The 24,167-nt window shown below is 42.6% G+C and overlaps 1 protein-coding gene across 1 annotated transcript in view; it reads left to right on the top strand.

Moving 5' to 3' along the window:
- Window positions 1–24,167, top strand: part of GADL1 (glutamate decarboxylase like 1) — a 462,065-nt gene that overhangs the window by 244,173 nt on the left and 193,725 nt on the right. Inside the window, exons 9-11 of the mRNA XM_069730021.1 lie at window positions 3,020–3,136; window positions 7,487–7,551; window positions 18,753–18,834. Coding sequence (XP_069586122.1) covers window positions 3,020–3,136; window positions 7,487–7,551; window positions 18,753–18,834 — 264 coding nt within the window. The remainder of the gene's footprint in view (window positions 1–3,019; window positions 3,137–7,486; window positions 7,552–18,752; window positions 18,835–24,167) is intronic.

Below are 24,167 nucleotides of genomic sequence, written 5' to 3'. Positions count from 1 at the left end.
ATGACATTGCTCCTGAAGGCACGCTTCTGCTTTTTATACCATGGAAGAAAGTTGTCAGTCAGAAACTCTATATACTTTGCAGATGTCATTTTGACACCTTCAGGAACCTTAAAGGGTCCTACCAGCTGTTTCCCTTTGATTCCAGGCCAAAACATGACTCCTCCACCTACTTGCTGATGTTGCAGCCTTGCTGGGACATGGTGGCCATCCACCAGAAATCCACTACTCCATCCATTTGGACCATCTAGGCTTGCTCGACACTCATCAGTAAACAAGATTGTTTGAAAATTAAAGCAAGCCTTTGAAGGACCCTACACCTTGAGGTTCAAGGGACTCCAGAGGTACTAGCGGCTTCAAATATCTGTTTGCTAGTTTCTAATGGCTTTTTAGCAGCTGTTCTCTTAATTCAATGAACTTGCCTGGCAGAAACCTTCCTCATTATGCCTTTATCAGCACAAACACGTCTGTGCTCAGATTCAGCCACATATCTCTTAATAGTGCGATGATCACACTTACATTTTCGGTAAATATCTAATGTCTTCATCCTTTGACAAGGCATTACACTTTTTGATGCTTTTTGGCAGTAGAGAGATCCTTTTTCTTTCCCATGTTACTTGAAAACTGTGGCCTACTTAATAATGTGGAACATCATTTTAAAGTACTTTTCCTTTAATTAGAATCACCTGGAAAACTAATTATCACGTGTTTTTTAAGATTGATTTCAGTGATCGATTGAGAACCCATACAATCCATGAGTATATTTGAAAAACAAATCAATTAAATCTTTGACACTTAAATCCAATTTGCATAATAATTTGGAGCACGGTGTATATACCGTATATACTCGAGTATAAGCCAAGATTTTCAGCCCATTTTTTGGGGCTGAAAGTCCACCTCTCAGCTTACACTCGAGTCATACGCAGGGGTCGGCTGTGGAGGGGGAGCGGGGGCTATCTAATTATACTTACCTACTGCTGGCGTGGTCCCTGCACGTCCCTGCTTCTTCCAGCACTGCAGATTCTTCCTGTACTGAGCGGTCACATGGTACCGCTCATTACAGTAATGAATATGCGGCTCCACATCCCATAGAAGTGGAGCCGCATATTCATTACTGAAATGAGCGGTAACGGTAACTGCTCAGTACAGGAAGAATATGCAGCGCTGGGAGAAGCAGGGACTGCACCGCGCCAGGAGCAGGTAAGTATACGGGGAGGGGAGCGCAGCGCTGCACGATATTTACCTCTCCTCGTTCGGGTGCGGCTCTGTCATCAGCGTCCTCTGGCTGTGACGCTCAGGTAAAAGGGCGCGGTGACGTTGTCAGTGAGCTCCCTCTGCTGAACGTCAGTGCTGAGGACGGAGCCGTACTCGAACGAGGAGCAGGTAAAAGTGCCGGGGTCCTGAGCAACGGAGAGGTGAGTATATGATTTTTTTATCGCAGCAAAAGCATATGGGGCAAGTGACTGTATGGAGCATCTCTATGGGGCCATAACAATTGTGCAGCACTATAAGGGGCAGTGACTGTATGGAGCATCTTATGAGGCCATAACGATTGTGCAGCACTATAAGGAGCAGTGACTGTATGTAGTATCTGTATATGGGGCCTTATGGGGCCATAATGATTGTGCAGCACTATAATGGGCAGTGTCTGTATGGAGCATCTGTATGGGGCCATAACAATTGTGCAGCACTATAAGGGGCAGTGTCTGTATGGAGCATCTGTATGGGGCGATAACGATTGTGCAGCACTATATGGGGCAGTGACTGTATGGAGCATCTTATGGGGCCATAAAGTTTGTGCAGCACTATAAGGGGCAGTGACTGTATGGAGCATCTGTATGAGGCCATACCGTTTGTGCAGTACTATAAGGGGCAGTGTCTATATGGAGCATCTGTATGGGGCCATAACGATTGTGCAGCACTATAAGGGGCAGTGTCTGTATGGAGCATCTGTATGGGGCCATAACGATTGTGCAGCACTATAAGGGGTAGTGACTGTATGGAGCATCTGTATGGGGCCATAACGATTGTGCAGCACTATAAGGGGCAGAGTCTGTATGGAGCATCTGTATGGGGCCATAACGTTTGTGCAGTACTATAAGGGGCAGTGACTGTATGGAGCATCTGTATGGGGCCATAATGATTGTGCAGCACTATAAGGGGCAGTGTCTGTATGGAGCATCTGCATGGGGCCATAACGTTTGTGCAGTACTATAAGGGGCAGAGTCTGTATGGAGCATCTGTATGGGGCCATAACGATTGTGCAGCACTATGAGGGGAAAGTGTCTGTATGAAGCATCTGTATGGGGCCCTTATTACCCTTTATGCAGGATTATATGGGGCATATTTTAATATGGAGCATTTAATGGGGCCCATCAAACTTTATGGAGCATTATATGGGGCTCCTGATTCAATATGGATATTCAAAAACACTTAACCTACTGATGTTTCAATTAATTTTACTTTTATTGGTATCTATTTATACTTTTGACATTTACCGGTAGCTGCTGCATTTTCCACCCTAGGCTTATACTCGAGTCATTAAGTTTTCCCAGTTTTTTGTGGCAAAATTAGGGGGATCGGCTTATACTCGGGTCGGCTTATACTCGAGTATATACGGTATATTTTTTTTTCTAAAATACAAAGGAAATGTGTCATATTTAACTTTAGCCGTCTTAGAGATTGTTTCATCTTCAAGTTGCTTAACTTTTCACAATAACAGCAATTTTCCCCAAGGGTGCCCAAACTTTTAAATGCTACTGTACATAGAAACTTATCAGTAGCAACTGTCTTCTCCTCAGTAATGTAATAATCTGTCTTCACTGAGTACAGAGCTTATCCATGAATTTAGAATTTTGAAAATGAATCAGTTTTAGAGGAGAAAGAAGCAGATTTATCTGATAAGGTATATTACAAAATGTCCTATTTTCATGTGTACCATAGATATATAAAGGAAAAAAATAAAATGATGGTTACAAGTTCAGTATCTAAAATAGACTTGTCTCTATCTTATTTTTTGCAGGGAGCTGTGCCATTCCTTGTTGTTGCCACGTCTGGTACTACAGTGTTAGGAGCATTTGATCCATTGGATGAGATTGCAGACATATGTGAAAAGCATAAACTTTGGTTCCACGTTGATGTAAGTTAGTAGATCCTGTATTATGGCTTTATACTTTAACCCCTTTCCGACATGTGCTGTAATAATACGCACATGTTGGACTTCCTGTTTTTGAGTCAGCACCTTTCCAGACACATGACACTTGATCTATACAGCTGACATGTGCCCAAAACAGCCGTGGGTGGAATCGTGATCCACCTGCGACTGTTAACTAGTTAAATGCTGCTATCAATCTCTGACAGCGGCATTTAAAATGTGCTTACAAGTGTGTCACTGGCTCCGCCCATTGGTGACCCCATCACATGATCGAGCGTCACCGATGGGTCGGCATGACAACCAGAGGTCTGCAGAAGACCTCTGTGGTTGTCATTGCTAGATTGCTATCAGCACCACCCTGTGGTTGGTGCTCAGAGCAAGTTAGCATTTTTGCTACACACAGGTGATCTGATCATCACCTATGTGTAGCAGAGGCGGTCAAAATACAGCAGCTTCTAGTTTCCCATAGAGACTTTTGAAACATGCAGAAAGTAAAAACAAGTTTTTAAAAATATTAAAAAATATATAAAAATTCAAATCACCCCCCTTTCGCCCCATTCAAAATCAAACAATAAAAAAAATATAATATACACATTTTGTTTCGCCACGGTCAGAATCGCTCAATATATCAATATAAAATAACAATAAACCTGATCGCTAAATGGCGTAATGAGAAAAAATTCAAAACGCCAGGATTACTTTTTTTGGTCACAGCTACATTACAATAAAATGCAATAATAGTCAAAACATTGTATCTACACCAAAATTAGAACAATAAAAACGTTAGCTCAGCACGCAAGAAAGCTCTCACCTAGCCCCATATCACAAAAAATGTTATGGTTCTGGGAAGAAGTTGAACAAAAAATGAAAACGCAAAAACAGAAAATGGCCCAGGGGTTAAAGTGCTAAAACTCCTTTACCACCTTGGGTTTTTCCATTTTTGAGCTTCTGTTTTTTACTCCCCTTCTTTCTAGATTCATAACTTTTTATTTTTTCATCAATATGGCCATGTGAGGGCATGTTTTTGTGGGATAAGTTGGACTTTTGAATTATTGGTTTTGCCATGTAGTGTACTGGAAAACAGGAAAAAAATAGTTTTTTGCTTTGCTATTTTACCATGTTCATTAAATGCTAAGACTGACATGCCATTATGATTCTCCAGGTCATTCTGAGTTTGTAGATAACAAACAGGTATAGGTTCTTTTTTATTTAAGTGGTAAAAAAAAATCCAAATTTTCTTTAACAAAAAGTTGCCATTTTCCAACACCCATAAGGCTTATTTCTTGTATGCTGAACTTACAGTACATTATTATAGATACCATTTTAGTGTAGATATGATCTTTTGATTGCCCGTTATTGCATTTTAATGCGATATTGCGGTGACAAAAAAACCCATAATTCTGGCTTTTTTACTTTTTTCTTGTTACGCTATTTACTGATTGGAGTAATTATTTTTATATAATAATCGGGCGATTCTGAACCCGTCAATACCAAATACGTGTATTTTTTTCTTTATTGTTTTATTTTGAATGGGGCGAATGGGGGGTGATTTGAACTTTTATATATTTTTTTAAACTTTTTTGATCTTTACATGCTTCAATAGTCTTCATGGGATACTAGAAGTTGTGATCATCTGATCACCTGTGCTACACAGAGCAGGGCTTCAGCTAAAATGCAGCTAAAATGCTCACTTGCTATGAGCATCAACCGCTGGACAGCGCTCATAGCAATCCGACAATAACAACCACAGGGGTCTGCTGCAGACTCCAGGTTGTCATGCCAATCCATCGGCGACTCGCAATTAGTGAAGCGATTCCGGCTGGAGCATGTTAAATGGCACTGTCAGAATTGACAGAGGCATTTAACATGTTACAGTTGCAGATGGATCACAATTCCAACCCCAGCTGTTAGGGGCATATGACAGCTGTTTAAGTCAGCTGACATGTTCCGGAAAAGTTGTGGGCTCACCACCGGAGCCCGCACCAGACAGGTGGAGCCCACCTTAGACGTAAGTGTACGTTTAAGGTGGGAAAGGGCTTAATGGAGAACATCCAGATTTACAAGATGTTCTCCTCTAAAATAAAAATCCAAATCACTAATATATACAGGTGCATCTCACAAAATTAGAATATCAAAAAGTTAATTTATTTCGGTTCTTCAATACAAAAAGTGGTGAAACTCATATATTAGATAGAGTAATTACAAACAGAGTTTTGTTTCTGTTAATGTTGATGATTATGACTTAATTTATAGCCGATGAAAACCCAAAAGTCATTATCTCAGTAAATTAGAATACTTTATAACACCAGCTTGAAAAAATGATTTTAAAATACAAAATGTTGGCCTACTGAAATCTATGTTCAGTAAATGCACTCAATTGTTGGCCTTGGCTCCTTATGCATCAATTACTGCATCAATGCGGCATGGCATGGAGGCGATAAGTCTGTGGTACAGCTGAGGTGTTATGGAAGCCCAGGTTGCTTTGATAGCAGCCTTCAGCTCATGTGCTTTGTTGGGTCTGGTGTCTCTCATCTTCCTCTTGTATAGAAAAATAGGAGACAAAAAAAGCGCAAATAGGGTCTTATCCCCAGGATTGTTTCTAATCAATAGTGAGAGAACTGCTCACCTGGTGGTACACAGTACAAGCGTGTAGTTTGTCAGCTGCTGCAGATCCACAGGTCTTCCTCTTGACAATACCCCATAGATTCTCTATGTGGTTAAATTCAGACGGTTTTGCTGGCCAATCAAGCACAGTGCTACTGTTGTTTTTAAACCAGGAATTGATACTTTTTGCAGTGTGGACAGGTGTCAAGTCCTGCTGAAGAATCAAATTTCCATCTACAATAAGCTTGTCGGCAGAGGGAAGCATGAAGGTCCCAGAGTCTGGAGGAAGAGTGAAGAGGCACACAATCCAAGCTGCTTGAGGTCTAGTGTGAAGGTTCCGCAGTGATAGTTTAGGGAGCCATGTCATCTGCTGGTGTAGATCCACTGTGTTTTATAAGGACCAAAGTCAGTGCAGCCGTATACCAGGAAATTTTACAGCACTTCATGCCTCCCTCTGCCGACCTTTGCAGTGACCTATGAGTTATGACTCATACAGGGAAAATAGATTTCTAGATTTCTTGTTTCTACTTAGAAGGATTTATCTAGTCAGTTTTTAATCACATGATGTCATAGATCTAATTGAAAACAAAAGAATTAGCTGGTGTAGAAAGGCAAAATCAGCAATTGTAAGTACACAGCTCTAAATAATATGATGACTGCAATATATTAAGATTATAAAAATGTTGATGGGAGTGCTTCTTCTAATAGTTTTCACCATGGTAGTGGGCTCATAGTAGTGGTTCTGGCTTCTCTGGCAACTGACCATTTTAGCTCTTGTCACCAGGGCAATCCATAGGCCAAGTTCACATGAGCATATTTCAATACCTGTATACAAACTGGAAAGAGAAGGAGATCCAGCTCAACGAAATAGTGAAAAATCCATAGTTTATTTCACTTAAAATATAGTGAAAGGACAAAACATCAGCATACAAAAAAATATTTTAAAACCAAGGTCAACGCGTTTCCGGTGACTAAGCACCCTTAATCATGATTAAGGGTGCTTAGTCACCGGAAACGCGTTGACCTTGGTTTTAAAATATTTTTTTGTATGCTGATGTTTTGTCCTTTCACTATATTTTAAGTGAAATAAACTATGGATTTTTCACTATTTCGTTGAGCTGGATCTCCTTCTCTTTCCTGTTCGTCTACGCCCTGACACAGCGGTTCCGTGCTCCGAGCTCTTGGGAATGTCGGTATGGTGAGCTGGATTTTGTTTTTTCCTGTATACAAACTACAATGTTTGGGCTGACTATGGGTCTCTTGACCCAAGCTTACAGGACACTGGATATTAGTTTGTACATTACAGACCACGAAATACACTTGTGTGAACACAATCTTAGACAAACAAAGAGGTTCTTGAGTCAATTCTAATAAATAAAAGACCAAGTAAAGGACTATATTTATCAGAGTAGTAGTCTCTGGCTCATAGAGTGGTTCCCTGGTGATGGTCTCCTGTACGACAAGCACATGCAATTTTTAGGCATATGGGAAGGAAATGTTTTCATGAGGCAATCCATTTAAAGAGCAGAATAAAAGCAAAGTCTGTAATACATTCATATCACTAAAAATTATCTTAAAACTGTATTGTGACTATTCCTGAATAATACAGCTACTTATTACTACAGATTACATTAAATGGTTAACAACTTGTTATATAATATAAGCCATCAGTTTTATAAATTTTAATTTTATTATTATTTTGTTTTCATATCTATAAACATATGTTTGTAGGCATCTTGGGGAGGATCAGCGCTACTCTCACGAAAATATAGGAAACTGCTGCATGGAATAACCAGGTTTGTGCAGATTCCTGCATCGAGTTTGGTCTCATTCTGATGTCGATGATTTTTGCTGAAATTAAAAAATGGTCTGATTTTCATCATCATCATCATCATCATCATCATTTTTGGTTATGAGTGTTATAATTTTTTTGGTCAGTGTTTTACCAATAATTTTCTCACTTGTAAAAATTAAAAAAAAATTACAAAGCTTCTCCTGCCCATTGCAATGTTAATTATGGACAGCACAATGATGGCATCCATGTGCTGTCTGTGATTTTTATGGACTCATAGACTTACATTGGAAATTTTGATCAGTGACTCAGGGCTTAGTCAGACGGCCGTATTACATGGATGACAATTGCATCGCAGTGTTTGGATTGGCCATCAGTTCTCCTGACCCAAGCGTGTTAGCATGTATTTCTATGCGGCTGTCACACTTGGGCCAGCAGAGGCGCTGGTCAATCCAGATTATACAGCCGCCTGACCGGGTCCTTAACCCCTTCCGGACCTGTGATGCCACGTATGCGTCATGAAAGTCGGTGCCAATCCAACCTGTGATGCCTATGTAGCGTCATGGCAGGATCGCGCTCCTGCAGATCGGGTGAAAGGGTTAACTCAAATTTCACCAGACCTGCAGGGACAGGGGGAGTGGTATTTGAGCCCAGGGTGGGAGGGTTCGCCCCCCGTGGCTGCAATCACTCTGATTGGCTGTTGAAAGTGACCTTTTCACTTTCACTTTCAAACAGAGCAATCGTAATATTTTACTAATGAAAACTGGTGAAATATTACAATCCAGCCATGGCCGATGCTGCAATACCATCGGCCATGGCTGAAGACCGCGATCTGCCCCCGCCACCGCCACCGATCCACCGCCTCCGTCCTGTCCTCTGCTCCCCTCCTTCCTTCTGTCCACTCCCCCTGTGCTCCGAACCCACCCCCCATACTTAACGACCTCCGGTGTCCCTCCCAGTGTCCGTCCATCTTCTGCATGGGCGCCGCCATCTTCAAAAATGGAGGGCGCATGGGCAGTGCACCCACCAAATCTGCCGGCGGGCAGATTCGTTCATTCATTTTGATCACTGTGATAGATCATATCACAGTGATCAAAAAAATAGTAAATAACCCCCCTTTATCACCCCCACAGGTAGGGAACATAATAAAATAAAGAAAATATATTTATTTTAATTTTTCCACTAGGTTTAGGGTTAGAACTAGGGTTAGGGTTAGGGTTAGGGTTAGAACTAGGGTTAGGGTTAGAACTAGGGTTAGGGTTGCAGTTAGGGTTGAAATTAGGGTTAGGGTGGCAATTAGGGTTAGGGTTATGGTTAGAATTATGGTTAAAATTAGGCTATGTGCACATGGTGCGGATTTGGCTGCGGATCCGCAGCGGATTGGCCGCTGCAGATTCGTAGCAGTTTTCCATCACATTCACAGTACCATGTATACCTATGGAAAACCAAATCCGCTGTGCCCATGGTGCGGAAAATACTGCTCAGTATTTTCTGCAGCATGCCAATTCTTTGCGCGGATTCCGCAGCATTTTACACATGTTCCTGTATAGGAATCCGCTGGTGAAATCCAAACAAAAATCACTGGAAATCCACGGTAAATCTGCAGGGAAAACGCAGTGCATATTACCTGTGGATTTTTCAAAAGCGGTGCGGAAAAATCTGCACACAAATCTGCAACATGGGCACATAGCCTTAGGGTTGGAATTAGAGTTAAGGTTAGAATTAGGGTTAGGGTTGAAATTAGGGTTAAGATTAGGATTAGGGGTGTGTTGGGGTTAGGGTTAGGCTTGTGGTTAGGGTTATGGTTGGGATTAGGGTTAGTGTTGTGAATTCTGTGGCAGAGCTCCCTCCTGTGGTCACAAGTGGTACTTCGGCTGATTCTCTCTGTGAGCTTCTGTTGGTGGAGGGAAGTGGTACTGCGGCTTCTGAGTTTCCTCCCTCAGGTGATCTGGTAAGGTCGTTAGGTGCTTCTCTACTTAACTCCACCTAATGCTTTGATCCTGGCTTCCTGTCAATGTTCCAGTGTTGGACTTGCTTTTCCCTGGATCATTCCTGTGGCCTGCTGCTCTGCATAGCTAAGTTCTTCTTTGCTATTTGTTTGCTATTTTTTCTGTCCAGCTTGTCTAATTTGTTGCTGGAAGCTCTGGGACGCAAAGAGTGTACCTCCGTGCCGTTAGTTCGGTACGGAGGGTCTTTTTGCCCCCCTTGCGTGGTTTTCTTTAGGGTTTTGTGTAGACCGCAAAGTTACCTTTTCTATCCTCGATCTGTTAAGAAAGTCAGGCCTCACTGTGCTGAATCTATTTCATCTCTACGTTTGTCTTTTCATCTTAACTCACAGTCATTATATGTGGGGGGCTGCCTTTTCCTTTGGGGTATTTCTCTGAGGCAAGGTAGGCTTATTTTCTATCTTCAGGCTAGTTAGTTTCTCAGGCTGTGCCGAGTTGCATAGGCAGAGTTAGGCGCAATCCACGGCTGCCTCTAGTGTTGTTTGGAGAGGATTAGGGATTGCGGTCTGCAGAGTTCCCACGTCTCAGAGCTCGTTCTATGATTTTGGGTTATTGTCAGATCACTGTATGTGCTCTGACCACTATGTCCATTGTAGTACTGAATTGCCTTTCATAACAGGTTAGGGGTGTGTTGGAGTTTGGGTTGTGGTTAGAGTTGGGATTAGGGTTAGGGGTGTGTTGGGGTTAGGGTTGTGGTTAGGGGTGTGTTGGGGTTAGGGTTGTGAATAGGGTCATGGTTAGAGTTGTGATTAGGGATGTGTTGGAGTTAGTGTTGGAGTTAGAATTGAGGGGTTTCCACTGCTTAGGCACATCAGGGGGTCTCCAAATGCGACATGGCGCCACTCTTGATTCCAGCCAATCTTGCGTTCAAAAAGTCAACTGGTGCTCCCAGCCTTCTGGACCCTGACGTGTGCCCAAACAGTGATTTACCCCCACATATTGGGCACCATCATACTCAGGACAAACTGGACAACAACTTTTGGAGTCCAATTTCTCCTGTCACCCTTGTGAAAATAAAAAATTGCGGGCTAAAAAATCATTTTTGAGGAAAGAAAAAAGATTTTTTATTTTCACGGCTCTGCGTTATAAACTTCTGTGAAGCACTTGAGGGTTGCAAGTGTTCACCATACATCTAGATAAGTTCCTTGGGGGGTATAGTTTCCAAAATGGGGTCACTTGTAGGGGTTTCTACTGTTTAGGCACAATAGGGGCTCTGCAAACGCAACATGATGCCCGCAGACCATTCTATCAAAGTCTGCATTCCAAAACGTCACTACTTCCCTTCCGAGCCCCGACGTGTGCCCAAATAGTGGTTTACCCCCACATATGGGGTATTAGCGTACTCAGGACAAACTGGAAAACAACTTTTTGGGGTCCAATTTCTCCTGTTACCCTTGTGAAAATAAATAACTGCAGGCTAAAAAATCATTTTTGAGGAAAAAAAAGATTTTTTTATTTTCACGGCTCTGCGTTATAAACTTCTGTGAAGCACTTGGGGGTTCAAAGTGCTCACCACACATCTGGATAAGTTCCTTGGGGGGGTCTATGTTCCAAAATGGGGTCACTTGTGGGGGAGGTCCAATGTTTAGGCACACAGGGGCTCTCCAAACATGACATGGTGTCCGCTAACGATCGGAGCTACCGTATATACTCGAGTATAAGCCGACCCGAGTATAAGCCGACCCCCCTAATTTTGCCACAAAAAACTGGGAAAACTTATTGACTCGAGTATAAGCCTAGGGTAGAAAATGCAGCATTTACCGGTGAATTTCAAAAATAAAAATAAATGCTCCATACCGTTCATTATTGCCCCATAGATGCTCCATATACAACTGTGCTATATAGAATGCTCTGCACCGTTGATTATGGCCCCATAGATGCTCCTTATAATGCTGTGCCATATATGCTCTGCACCTTTGATTATGGCCCCATAGATGCTCCTTATAATGCTGTGCCATATATGCTCTGCACCTTTGATTATGGCCCCATAGGTGCTCCTTATAATGCTGTGCCCCATATATGCTCTGCACCTTTATGGCCCCATAGGTGCTCCTTATAATGCTGTGCCCCATATATGCTCTGCACCTTTATGGCCCCATAGGTGCTCCTTATAATGCTGTGCCCCATATATGCTCTGCACCTTTATGGCCCCATAGGTGCTCCTTATAATGCTGTGCCCCATATATGCTCTGCACCTTTATGGCCCCATAGATGCTCCTTATAATGCTGTGCCCCTTATATGCTCTGCACCTTTATGGCCCCATAGGTGCTCCTTATAATGCTGTGCCCCATATATGCTCTGCACCTTTATGGCCCCATAGATGCTCCTTATAATGCTGTGCCCCTTATATGCTCTGCACCTTTATGGCCCCATAGGTGCTCCTTAGAATGCTGCTGGTGCTGCCATAAAAAAAAAAAATCACATACTCACCTCTCTTCTCAGGACGCCGGCGCTTTCAATAATTACCTGCTCCTCTGCGGCTCCGTCTCCAGCACTGACGCTCAGCAGAGGGCGCGCACTGACTACGTCACAGCGCCCTCTAACCTGAGCGTCACTGCTAGAGGACACTGCAGACGGAGCCGGAGCGAGGAGCAGGTAATTATAGCGCTGCGCTCCCCTTACCTGCTGCGGCACGGTCCCTGCAGTCCCTGGCTTCTCCGGCGCTGCAGCTTCTTCCTGTAATTGAGCGGTCACATGGCACCGATCATTTACAGCAATGAATATGCGGCTCCTCCCCTATGAGGGTGGAGCTGCCTATTCATTTCTGTAATGAGCGGTGCCATGTGACCGCTCAGTGCAGGAAGAATCTGCAGCGCCTGAGAAGCCAGGGACTGCAGGGACCGCGCTGGGAGCAGGTAAGTATGATTACACAGCCCCCGCTCCCCCTCCCCTGCTGACACCCGGGTATATGACTCGAGTATAAGCCGAGAGGGGGACTTTCAGCCCAAAAAAATGGGCTGAAAATCTCGGCTTATACTCGAGTATATACGGTAATTTTCCATTCAAAAAGTCAAATGGCGCTCCTTCCCTTCCAAGCCCTGTCATGCGCCCAAACAGTGGTTTACCCCCACATATGAGGTATTGGTGTACTCAGGAGACATTGCCCAACAAATTTTAGGATCCATTTTTCCTGTTGCCCATGTGAAAATGAAAAAATTGAGTCTAAAAGAACATTTTTGTGAAAAAAAGTACCTTTTCATTTTTATGGATCAATATGTGAAGCACCTGAGGGTTTAAAGTGCTCACTAGGCATCTAGATAAGTTCCTTGGGGGGTCTAGTTTCCAAAATGGGGCCACTTGTGGGGGAGCTCCAATCTTTAGGCACACAGGGGCTCTCCAAAAGTGACATGGTGTCCGCTAAAGATTGGAGCCAGCTTTTCATTCAAAAAGTCAAATGACGCTCCTTGCCTTCCGAGCCCTGTCGTGCGCCCAAACATTGGTTTCCCCCCACATATGAGGTATCAGCGTACTCAGGACAAATTGGAAGACAACTTTCAGGGTCCAGTTTCTCCTTTTACCCTTGGTAAAATAAAAAAAATTGTTGCTAAAAATAATTTTTGTGACTAAAAAGTTAAAGGGAACCTGTCACCCCAAAAATCGCGGGTGAGGTAAGCCCACCGGCATCAGGGGCTTATCTGCAGCATTCTGTAATGCTGTAGATAAGTCCCCGATGTTACCTGAAAAAGGAGAAAAAGACGTTATATTATACTCACCCAGGGGCGGTCCCGCTGCTGGTCAGGTCGGATGGGAGTCTCCGGTCCGCTGCGGCGCCTCCTATCTTCTTTCCATGACGTCCTCTTCTGATCTTCAGCCACGGCTCCGGCGCAGGCGTACTTTGCTCTGCCCTGTTGAGGGCAGAGGATAGTACTGCAGTGCGCAGGCGCCGGAAAGGTCAGAGGCCCGGCGCCTGCGCACTGCAGTACTTTGTCTGCCCTCAACAGGGCAGAGCAAAGTACGCCTGCGCCGGAGCTGTGGCTGAAGATCAGAAGAGGACGTCATGGAAAGAAGATAGGAGGCGCCGCAGCGGACCGGAGACGCCCATCCGACCTGACCAGCAGCGGGACCGCCCCTGGGTGAGTATAATATAACGTCTTTTTCTCCTTTTTCAGGTAACATCGGGGGCTTATCTGCAGCATTACAGAATGCTGTAGATAAGCCCCTGATGCCGGTGGGCTTACCTCACCCGCGATTTTCGGGGTGACAGGTGCCCTTTAAATGTTCATTTTTTCCTTCCATGTTGCTTCCGCTGCTGTGAAACACATGAAGGGTTAATAAACTTCTTGAATGTGGTATTGGGCACCTTGAAGGGTGCAGTTTTTAGAATGCTGTCACTTTTGGGTATTTTCAGCCATATAGACCCCTCAAACTGACTGCAAATGTGAGGTGGTCCCTAAAAAAAATGGTTTTGTAAATTGTGCTGTAAAAATGAGAAATCACTGGTCAAATTTTAACCCTTATAACTTCCTGACAAAAAAAATTTTGTTTCCAAAATTGTGATGATGTAAAGTAGACATGTGGTAAATGTTATTTATTAACTATTTTGTGTCACAAAACTCTCTGGTTTAACAGAACAAAAATTCAAAATTTGAAAATTGTGAAATTTTTGAAATTTTCGCCAAATTTCCGATTTTTTCACAAATAAACGCAAAAAATATTGACAGAATTGCTATGATCTGTTAAAGCATTCCTGAGTTATTACTTCATAAATGGATACTGGTCAGAATTGCAAAAAATGGCCAGGTCATTAAAGGGAAAGTGCCATAAAAAAATTTTTTTCCAGCAATTGAAAAAAATGTTAAGAATTAATGTTTAAATTTTCTTTAAAAAATATTATCATTTGTTTATAATTTAGTAAAATATGAAAACTAATTTTAAAAGGTTTGGCATTTTCACTTTTAAACACTAGGGGGAGTAGCTAATGAAATTTGACACAAATCTACTGTACAACTAGCTCACATAACTGCACCGCAGTAATTATGGGCAGAGTCTGCTGACATGTGTGTGATGTCTCCTCTCCTCCCCTCCTGGGCGTTTGCTATGGGGTAAGAGAGGATGATAGTCAGGAACCCAGTGAGCAGCCATTTTGTTGGTGACTGCAGAGTTATACTGACAAGTAGACAGTAACAGAGGATGGCAAGCAGTGAGGATTCTGGGAGATATATGGTATAGGGGGCAGGGTGACAGCAGCACAGAGTATTTCAGGAGAGGAGTGTGCTGGTCTATGGGGGGCACCATGTTTGGTGCACGGAAAAGCCAGGGATTGTACATAGAGCTCTGTGTTTTATACACATGGATGGACCGTCTGCTTGTCTGCTCCACAGAAATTCAGGAAACATTTCTGTGGATTAATGGCCTGTTCTGATCCAGACATTGCATGCAAAGACCCCATTCCCCTCCTCAGATCCTGTCCTGGCATTGTGTGAAAGTGAGGCGACAGGTGCAGTCGGGGGGTGACGCTGGGGGGAAATGTAGCCATATAGTACCGATAAAAATGAGACCCCTCTCTTCAGCTGCCTCACCAGCCTTCCCCTGATGGCACCTAACTGGAGGTCATGCTGCCCCCTCTATTACCGCAGACCCGTGTGCAGCTGTTCAGCCAGAACCACCCTAGATTGGGTCCCCAATCTATATATAACTACGCCATAGTGCTCTCACATAATACCACCATATACTTCTCACATAATACCACCATATACTTCTCACATAATACCGCCATATAGATCTCACATAATACCGCCATATACTTAACACATAATACCGCTGTATACTTCACGCATAATACCGCCGTATACTTCTCATATAATACCTCCATATACTTCTCACATAATGACGCCATATAGATCTCACATAATACCGCCATATAGAGCACACATAATACCGCCATATACAGTTAGGGCCAGAAATATTTGGACAGTGACACAATTTTCGCGAGTTGGGCTCTGCATGCCACCACATTGGATTTGAAATGAAACCTCTACAACAGAATTCAAGTGCAGATTGTAACGTTTAATTTGAAGGGTTGAACAAAAATATCTGATAGAAAATGTAGGAATTGTACACATTTCTTTACAAACACTCCACATTTTAGGAGGTCAAAAGTAATTGGACAAATAAACATAACCCAAACAAAATATTTTTATTTTCAATATTTTGTTGCAAATCCTTTGGAGGCAATCACTGCCTTAAGTCTGGAACCCATGGACATCACCAAACGCTGGGTTTCCTCCTTCTTAATGCTTTGCCAGGCCTTTACAGCCGCAGCCTTCAGGTCTTGCTTGTTTGTGGGTCTTTCCGTCTTAAGTCTGGATTTGAGCAAGTGAAATGCATGCTCAATTGGGTTTAGATCTGGAGATTGACTTGGCCATTGCAGAATGTTCCACTTTTTGGCACTCATGAACTCCTGGGTAGCTTTGGCTGTATGCTTGGGGTCATTGTCCATCTGTACTATGAAGCGCCGTCCAATCAACTTTGCAGCATTTGGCTGAATCTGGGCTGAAAGTATATCCCGGTACACTTCAGAATTCATCCGGCTACTCTTGTCTGCTCTTATGTCATCAATAAACACAAGTGACCCAGTGCCATTGAAAGCCATGCATGCCCATGCCATCACGTTGCCTCCACCATGTTTAACAGAGGATGTGGTGTGCCTTGGATCATGTGCCGTTCCCTTTCTTCTCCAAACTTTTTTCTTCCCATCATTCTGGTACAGGTTGATCTTTGTCTCATCTGTCCATAGAATACTTTTCCAGAACTGAGCTGGCTTCTTGAGGTGTTTTTCTTCAAATTTAACTCTGGAATGTCTATTTTTGGTATTGATGAATGGTTTGCATCTAGATGTGAACCCTTTGTATTTACTGTCATGGAGTCTTCTCTTTACTGTTGACTTAGAGACAGATACACCTACTTCACTGAGAGTGTTCTGGACTTCAGTTGATGTTGTGAACGGGTTCTTCTTCACCAAATTAAGTATGCGGCGATCATCCACCACTGTTGTCATCCGTGGACGCCCAGGCCTTTTTGAGTTCCCAAGCTCACCAGTCAATTCCTTTTTTCTCAGAATGTACCCAACTGTTGATTTTGCTACTCCAAGCATGTCTGCTATCTTTCTGATGGATTTTTTCTTTTTTTTCATCCTCAGGATGTTCTGCTTCACCTCAATTGAGAGTTCCTTTGACCGCATGTTGTCTGCTCACAGCAACAGCTTCCAAATGCAAAACCACACACCTGGAATCCACCCCTGACCTTTTAACTACTTCATTGATTACAGGTTAACGAGGGAGACGCCTTCAGAGTTAATTGCAGCCCTTAGAGTCCATTGTCCAATTACTTTTGGTCCCTTGAAAAAGAGGACGCTATGCATTACAGAGCTATGATTCCTAAACCCTTTCTCCGATTTGGATGTGGAAACTATCATATTGCAGCTGGGAGTGTGCACTTTCAGCCCATATTATATATATAATTGTATTTCTGAACATGTTTTTGTAAACAGCTAAAATAACAAAACTTGTGTCACTGTCCAAATATTTCTGGCCCTAACTGTACTTCACACATAATACCGCCATATACTTCACACATAATACCGCCATATACTTCTCACATAATAACGCCATTTACTTCTCACATAATGACGCCATATAGATCTCGCATAATACCGCCAGTGTTCTCACATAATAAAGGCATATAGATCACACATAACAGGGGGGGAGAGGAGTGCATAGGAAAGGATTAGATACACAGCTCAGTCAGTATCATACAGGATAGGATTAGATACACGGCTCTGCAGTCAGTATCACAAAGGATAGCATTAGATACACAGCTCAGCAGTCAATATCACACAGGGGAGTATTAGATACACGTCTCAGCATAGTATCACACAGGGTAGGATTAGATACACGGCTCAGCATACAGTATCTCACAGGGGAGGATTAGATACGCGTCTCAGCACAGTATCACACAGGGTAGGATTAGATACATGGCTCAGCACACAGTATCACACAGAACAGGATTAGATACATGGCTCAGCAGACAGTATCACACAGGAGAGGATTAGATACACGGCTCAGCATCAGCAGACAATGACACAGGAGAGGATTAGATACACGGCTCAGTCAGTATCACACAGGACAGGATTAGATACATGGCTCATCATACAGTATCACACTGGAGAGGATTAGATACACGTCTCAGTACACAGTATCACACAGTACACATCTCAGCACAGTATCACACAGGGTAGGATTAGATACATGGCGCAGCAGACAGTATCACACAGGAGAGGATTAGATACAGCTCAGTCAGTATCACACAGGATAGGATTAGATGCATGGCTCAGCAGACAATATCACGCAGGAGTGGAGTAGATACACAGTCAACACAGTCAGCACAGTAACACACATGGGAGGAGATACACTGCTTAGAGTCAGCATCACAAAGGATAGGATTAGATTACCTCTCCCCCTCCCCCAATGATACTTCACTGCTCCGCTGCTGAGTCCTTTCTTCCTCCCTTCCTTGGTCTCCTTCTCCTCCTCCTATAACCGCAGGGCTCTTGCGATTATACTGGGAAACTGAAGCTCATAGATGCACTGTGAGCTCCTGAAAGATGGCGCTGATCTCTTGCCTCTGCTGTGGTGTGGAGGGCTCAGGGGGCGTGGCCAGATCACAGCATGGAGCAGCTCTATGTTAAGTATAGGATCGGATGCCGACCGCAGATGTCCATGCCCAGGGCAGCCGTATTTGCAGAGTGTAAGTGTCTTTGCAGAGTGTAAGTGTCGTGCAGCTACACTTACACTCCTGCAAAGCAAAATGGTGGCGCCCAGTGGCTGAAAAAAAAAATTAATAATAAAAAAATGTTAAAGTTAAAAAATGTAAATTTGTATTAAAAATAATTGTTTATATAAACAGTCATTTTTAATACAAAAAATAAAATGCGGCACCTTCCCTTTAAGGTCAAAATAGGCTGGGTCATGAAGGGGTTAAATGAAAAGACAGATGTGTCTAACTTTACTTTTGAGAACCATATGGTCTGCAAAATATATGGCATGTGCACAGCTCTATAGACAATAATGGGTATGAATTATTTTCGGGAATAACACGGATGAAACACACACATTAAAAATGGACATTTGAATGAGACCTAATATTGCATGGAACAATCTGGCTGATGAGAAATTCATTTCATTATCTATTTTCTAATAGGGCTGATTCAGTGGCATGGAATCCTCATAAAATGTTGATGGCTGGAATCCAGTGCTGCGCTCTGCTGGTGAAAGACAATATGGTAAGTCAAATAATTACATTAAAGTGGACCTCTCTCTTTTTCATTCTCTTCAGATACATAGCTATGTTTTATTCGCTTTTGAAAAAGTAAAATTATAGAGATCCCAAATAAATAGATAAATAAATACAAATCAAGCTTTTTCACTGTCAACTTTAAATTACAATGTGGTAAAGCAGCAATCTCATTGTAAAATTTGGTCCCTCACCTGCTCATAGAGCAGAGGATCCGTTGGGGGGACCTGTAAAGAAAATGATAGGAATATGCATAAAATAAGTGCCATACCTAAACATGCTGTATTTTTTGAAAGTCAGTATCCCAAAAAACATGTCAAAAGGAAGTAATATGAATCAAAAACCACACTGGTAGTAGAACGTTTAAAATTTTTGCATTGACTCATAATATCTAGACTCTGTGTTTTAGCTTAAAGGGAGTCTGTAACCCCCAAAAATCGTATATGAGATAAGGCCACCGGCATCAGGGACTTATCTACAGTATTCTGTAATGCTGTAGATAAGCCCCCGATGTATCCTGAAAGATAAGAAAAAGAGGTTATATTATACTCACCCAGGGACGGACCCGCTGTGGTCCAGGTCCAGCGCCTCCCATCTTCTTACGATGACGTCCTCTTCTTGTCTTCCTGCCGCGGCTCCTGTGCAGGCGTACTTTGTCTGCCCTGTTGAGGGCAGAGCAAAGTACTGCAGTCCTCAAGCGCCGGGCCTCTCTGACCTTTCCTGGCGCCTACTCACTGCAGTACTTGCTCTGCCCTCAACAGGGCAGATAAAGTACGCCTGCGCCGGAGCCGCAGCCTGAAGACAAGAAGAGGACATCATCGTAAGAAGATGGGAGGCGCCGGACCAGGACTGCAACGCCCCTGGGTGAGCATAATATAACATGTTTTTCTTACCTTTCAGGATACATCGGGGGCTTATCTACAGCATTACAGAATGCTGTAGATAAGCCCCTGATGCCGGTGGCATTATCTCATATACGATTTTTGGGGTCACAGATTCCCCTTAAATTGCTGCAAAAGAAGATCAGGCAAAAAACTTTGAAAGAAAACCTGATTATTTTTTTCTGGAAAAAAAATAAATATCTGTGTGAAACTTCCCAAAATGTGCCTTTTGGGTCAATGTGGAGTTATCCAAAAAATACTTAATGGCCATATTTTTACAGTGCCTTGCGAAAGTATTCGGCCCCCTGGAACTTTTAAACCTTTTCCCACATATCATGCTTCAAACATAAAGATACCAAATGTAAATTTTTGGTGAAGAATCAACAAGTGGAACACAATTGTGAAGTTGAATGAAAAATATTGGTTATTTTACATTTTTGTGGAAATTCAAAAACTGAAAAGTGGGGCGTGCAATATTATTTGGCCCTTTTAACTTAATACTTTGTTGCGCCACCTTTTGCTGCGATTACAGCTGCAAGTCGCTTAGGGTATGTCTCTATCAGTTTTGTACATCGAGAGACTGAAATTCTTGCCCATTCTTCATTGGCAAACAGCTCGAGCTCAGTGAGGTTTGATGGAGATCATTTGTGAACAGCAGTTTTCAGCTCTTACCACAGACTCTCGATTGGATTGTGGTCTGGACTTTGACTTGGTCATTCTAACTCCTCGATACATTTGTGTTGTGAATTCTGTTGTCGAACTCCCTCCTGTGGTCATGAATGGTACTTCGGCGAGTTCTGTCTATGTGCTCCCTCTGGTGGCTGTGAGTGAAGCTGCTGCTTCTGAGGTTCCTTACACAGGTGACGTGGTTTATTCTTTGGTTGACTGCTCTATTTAACTCCTCTCAGATCGTTACTCCATGCCAGCTGTCAATGTTTTTGCATTGGTTCAGTTCGCTCCTGGATCTCTCTGGTGACCTGCCTTCTCCTGCAGAAGCTAAGTTCCTGATAGTCATTATTTGTTCATTGTTTTCTTGTCCAGCTGGTTTTCATGATTTTGTCTTGCTAGCTGGAAGCTCTGGGATGCAGAGTGGTCCCTCCGCACCGTAAGTCGGTGCGGAGGTCTTTTTTGCACACTCTGTGTGGTCTTTTGTAGGTTTTTGTGCGGATCACAAAGTTACCTTTCCTATCCTCTGTCTATTTACTAAGTCTGGCCTCCCTTTGCTGAAACCTGTTTCATTTCTGCGTTTGTGACTTTCATCTTTACTCACAATCAATATATGTGGGGGGCTTCCTTTACCTTTGGGGAATTTCTCTGAGGCAAGGTAGGCTTTATTTTCTATCTCTAGGGCTAGATAGTTCTTAGGCTGTGACGAGGCGCCTAGGTCTGGTCAGGAGCGCTCCACGGCTTTTTCTAGTGTGTGTGATAGGATTAGGGCTTGCGGTCAGCAGAGCTCCCACATCCCAGAGCTCGTCCTGTATGAGGTTTAACTATCAGGTCATTCTGGGTGCTCCTAACCACCAGGTCATAACACATTTGTTTGTGAACCATTCCATTGTAGATTTTGCTTTATGTTTGGGATCATTGTCTTGTTGGAAGACAAATCTCTGTCCCAGTCTCAGGTATTTTGCAGACTCCATCAGGTTTTCCTCAAGAATGGTCCTGTATTTCTCTCCATCCATCTTCCCATCAATTTTAACCATCTTCCCTGTCCCTGCTGAAGAAAAGCAGGCCCAAACCATGATGCTGCCGCCACCATGTTTGACAGTGGGGACGATGTTTTCAGGGTGATGAGCTGTGTTGGCTTTACGCCAAACATATTGCTTGGCATCGTTGCCAAAAAGTTCGATTTTGGTTTCATCTGATCAGAGCACCTTCTTCCACTTGTTTGGTGTGTCTCCCAGGTGGCTTGGTGCAAACTTTAAACAACACTTTTTATGGATAATTTTGAGAAATGGCTTTCTTCTTGCCACTCCTCCATAAAGGTCAGATTTGTGCAGTGCACAACTGATTGTTGTCCTATGGACAGACTGTCCCACCTCAACTGTAGATCTCTGCAGTTCATCCAGAGTGATCATGAACCTCTTGGCTGCATCTCTGATCAGTCATCTCCTTATTTGAGATGAAAGTTTAGAGGGACGGCCAGGTCTTGGTAGATTTGTAGTGGTATGATTCGCCTTCCATTTCAGTATGATCGCTTGCACAGTGCTCCTTGGGATGTTTAAAGTTTTGGAAATCATTTTGTATCCAAATCCAGTTTTAAACTTCTCCACAACAGTATCATGGACCTGTCTGTTGTGTTCCTTGGTCTTCATGATGCTCTCTGTGCTTCAAACAGAGCCCTGAGACTATCACAGAGCAGGTGCAGTTATACGGAGACTTGATTACACACAGGTGGATTATATTTATCATTGTTAGGCATTTAGGACAACATTGGATCATTCAGAGATCCACAATGAACTCCTGGAGTGAGTTTACTGCACTGAAAGTAAAGGGGCCGAATAATATTGCATGCCCTACTTTTCAGTTTTTGAATTTTCACTAAAATTTTAAATAACCAATAAATTTTGTTCAACTTCACAATTGTGTTCCACTTGTTGTTGATTCTTCACCAAAAATTTACATTTGGTATCTTTATGTTTGAAGCATAATATGTGGGAAAAGGTTTAAAAGTTCCAGGGGGCTGAATACTTTCGCAAGGCACTGTAGTTTATTCTATAGTCCAGAAAGCTTACTAATTAAAAAATACACTAGAGATGTTCAGATCAATCGGCGGAGGATCACGTTCGAATCAAATTTGCTAAAGTTTGTGTTTTCACAAGAATTTGAACATTTTAAGATTCAATTTGCGGTTTGCAAAGAAAAGAAAAAAAGACGTGCCTGGGACCATTTCCTACATTGCTGAAGTATCAGACAGTAGGCAAACATAGTGGCGTCAGAAAGGTTATCGCAGTTCAAGACCAATTAACTGTGGTAACCTTACTGATGTTATACTCACAGCATGTGAATTTACTGTAGGTTCTCATGCTGCAAGTGGTTACATCAGTTAGTTTACCGCAGTTCATCGGCTGTGAACTGCAATAACCTTACTGACATCACCGCTCATTACAGAAGCCGGATTCACACGCTACTCTCAGTGTGTTCCAGGGGTCATGCTAAGCTGTCATATTACTGATGTCATCTCTCAGCACAGCCTCCGGACGTAGCAGAGTTGGAGATTAATGTGAGACCTCCATGTTATGGATTTACAACGGGCACCTTTGGATTATTATTTTTTAATGGTATTAAATGGGTAAAAGAGCATCCTGGAGAGCTTTTTACAATTCCAGGACTTTTTCTCTGTGTGTGTTTATTTCTTTAGATTACAGAGTTAGTAACGGGTGTCTGATAGATGCCTCTGCAGTACTAACCCTGGGCTTGATGTCAGCAGATTTTACACAGCTGACATTAACCCCAAAACAATTACCCAGAATACATGCTAGGGCAAATGGGAAGAGCTGAGGCTAAGCTCCAGAATTGGCCCATCTAATAGAATGCGCCTTTTCTGGTATGGCAAAGGACTGGTGTTATTAATCTGGAAATCGACCAAAATCCAATGCCCCCTATCAGTTTATTAATATTAGCCTGCAGCTGTCTGCTTAGCTTTTGCTGGTTATTAAAAATAGGAAGAACCCTAAGTGATTTTTTTGGGGGTCCCCCATTTTTAATAGCCAGTAAGGGCTACAGAGACTGCTGTGAGATGTTGTTAATATGCTGGCAAGATCCATGGATAATGGCTCCTTCCCAGAATAATAACACCAGCACCCAGCTGTCTGCTTTCCCTCAACTGGTTATTAACAAAAAGTTGGACTGCATGCCATTTAAAAAATATATATTTATTTAATAGGTTTAAAAAGGCTAAACACCGTTTAGTGCCACATGAAAGGCACTAAAGGATGCTAGTTTGTTATATGTAGAGGGTTTGTGACATTAAATAACTACAGGACATCTATCCTATTTATTCTATTTAACTCTCTATCTTCATCTGTACATAAGATTATTTTATTACTTAGAAAACTAGCTTTAAATTACAGAGAATTACTGTATGTAAAAGCTGATGGTAAAAAATGCATTGCATACGCATGTCATACGAATGTCATATGAACGTCATATGGATGGTACTTGAGAAAAGTCTCATTGTACTCACATGACACTTGTCCTAGTTTTCAGGAACAACATCAGAGCCATTTTATTTACGCAGATGAGTACGAGCCCTTATGGCCAGTGAGGTACTCCCACTTTTCTCTTCCCCCTTGTATTTTACAAGCAATCACAATTAAAAGCAAGTCCAACTTTTGTGAGGAAAAATTCACCAAAGTCAACGGATTCAAAATTAAAAGGATCCGCTCTCCTCTACAATACAGCCTATGCTTTATTAGAGAGTTTGCTATATTTTCTAGTC

This window comes from Ranitomeya imitator, chromosome 6, assembly GCF_032444005.1.
Source record: "Ranitomeya imitator isolate aRanImi1 chromosome 6, aRanImi1.pri, whole genome shotgun sequence".
Lineage (NCBI taxonomy): Eukaryota > Metazoa > Chordata > Amphibia > Anura > Dendrobatidae > Ranitomeya > Ranitomeya imitator.
This window is presented reverse-complemented; position numbering and strand designations above follow the sequence as displayed.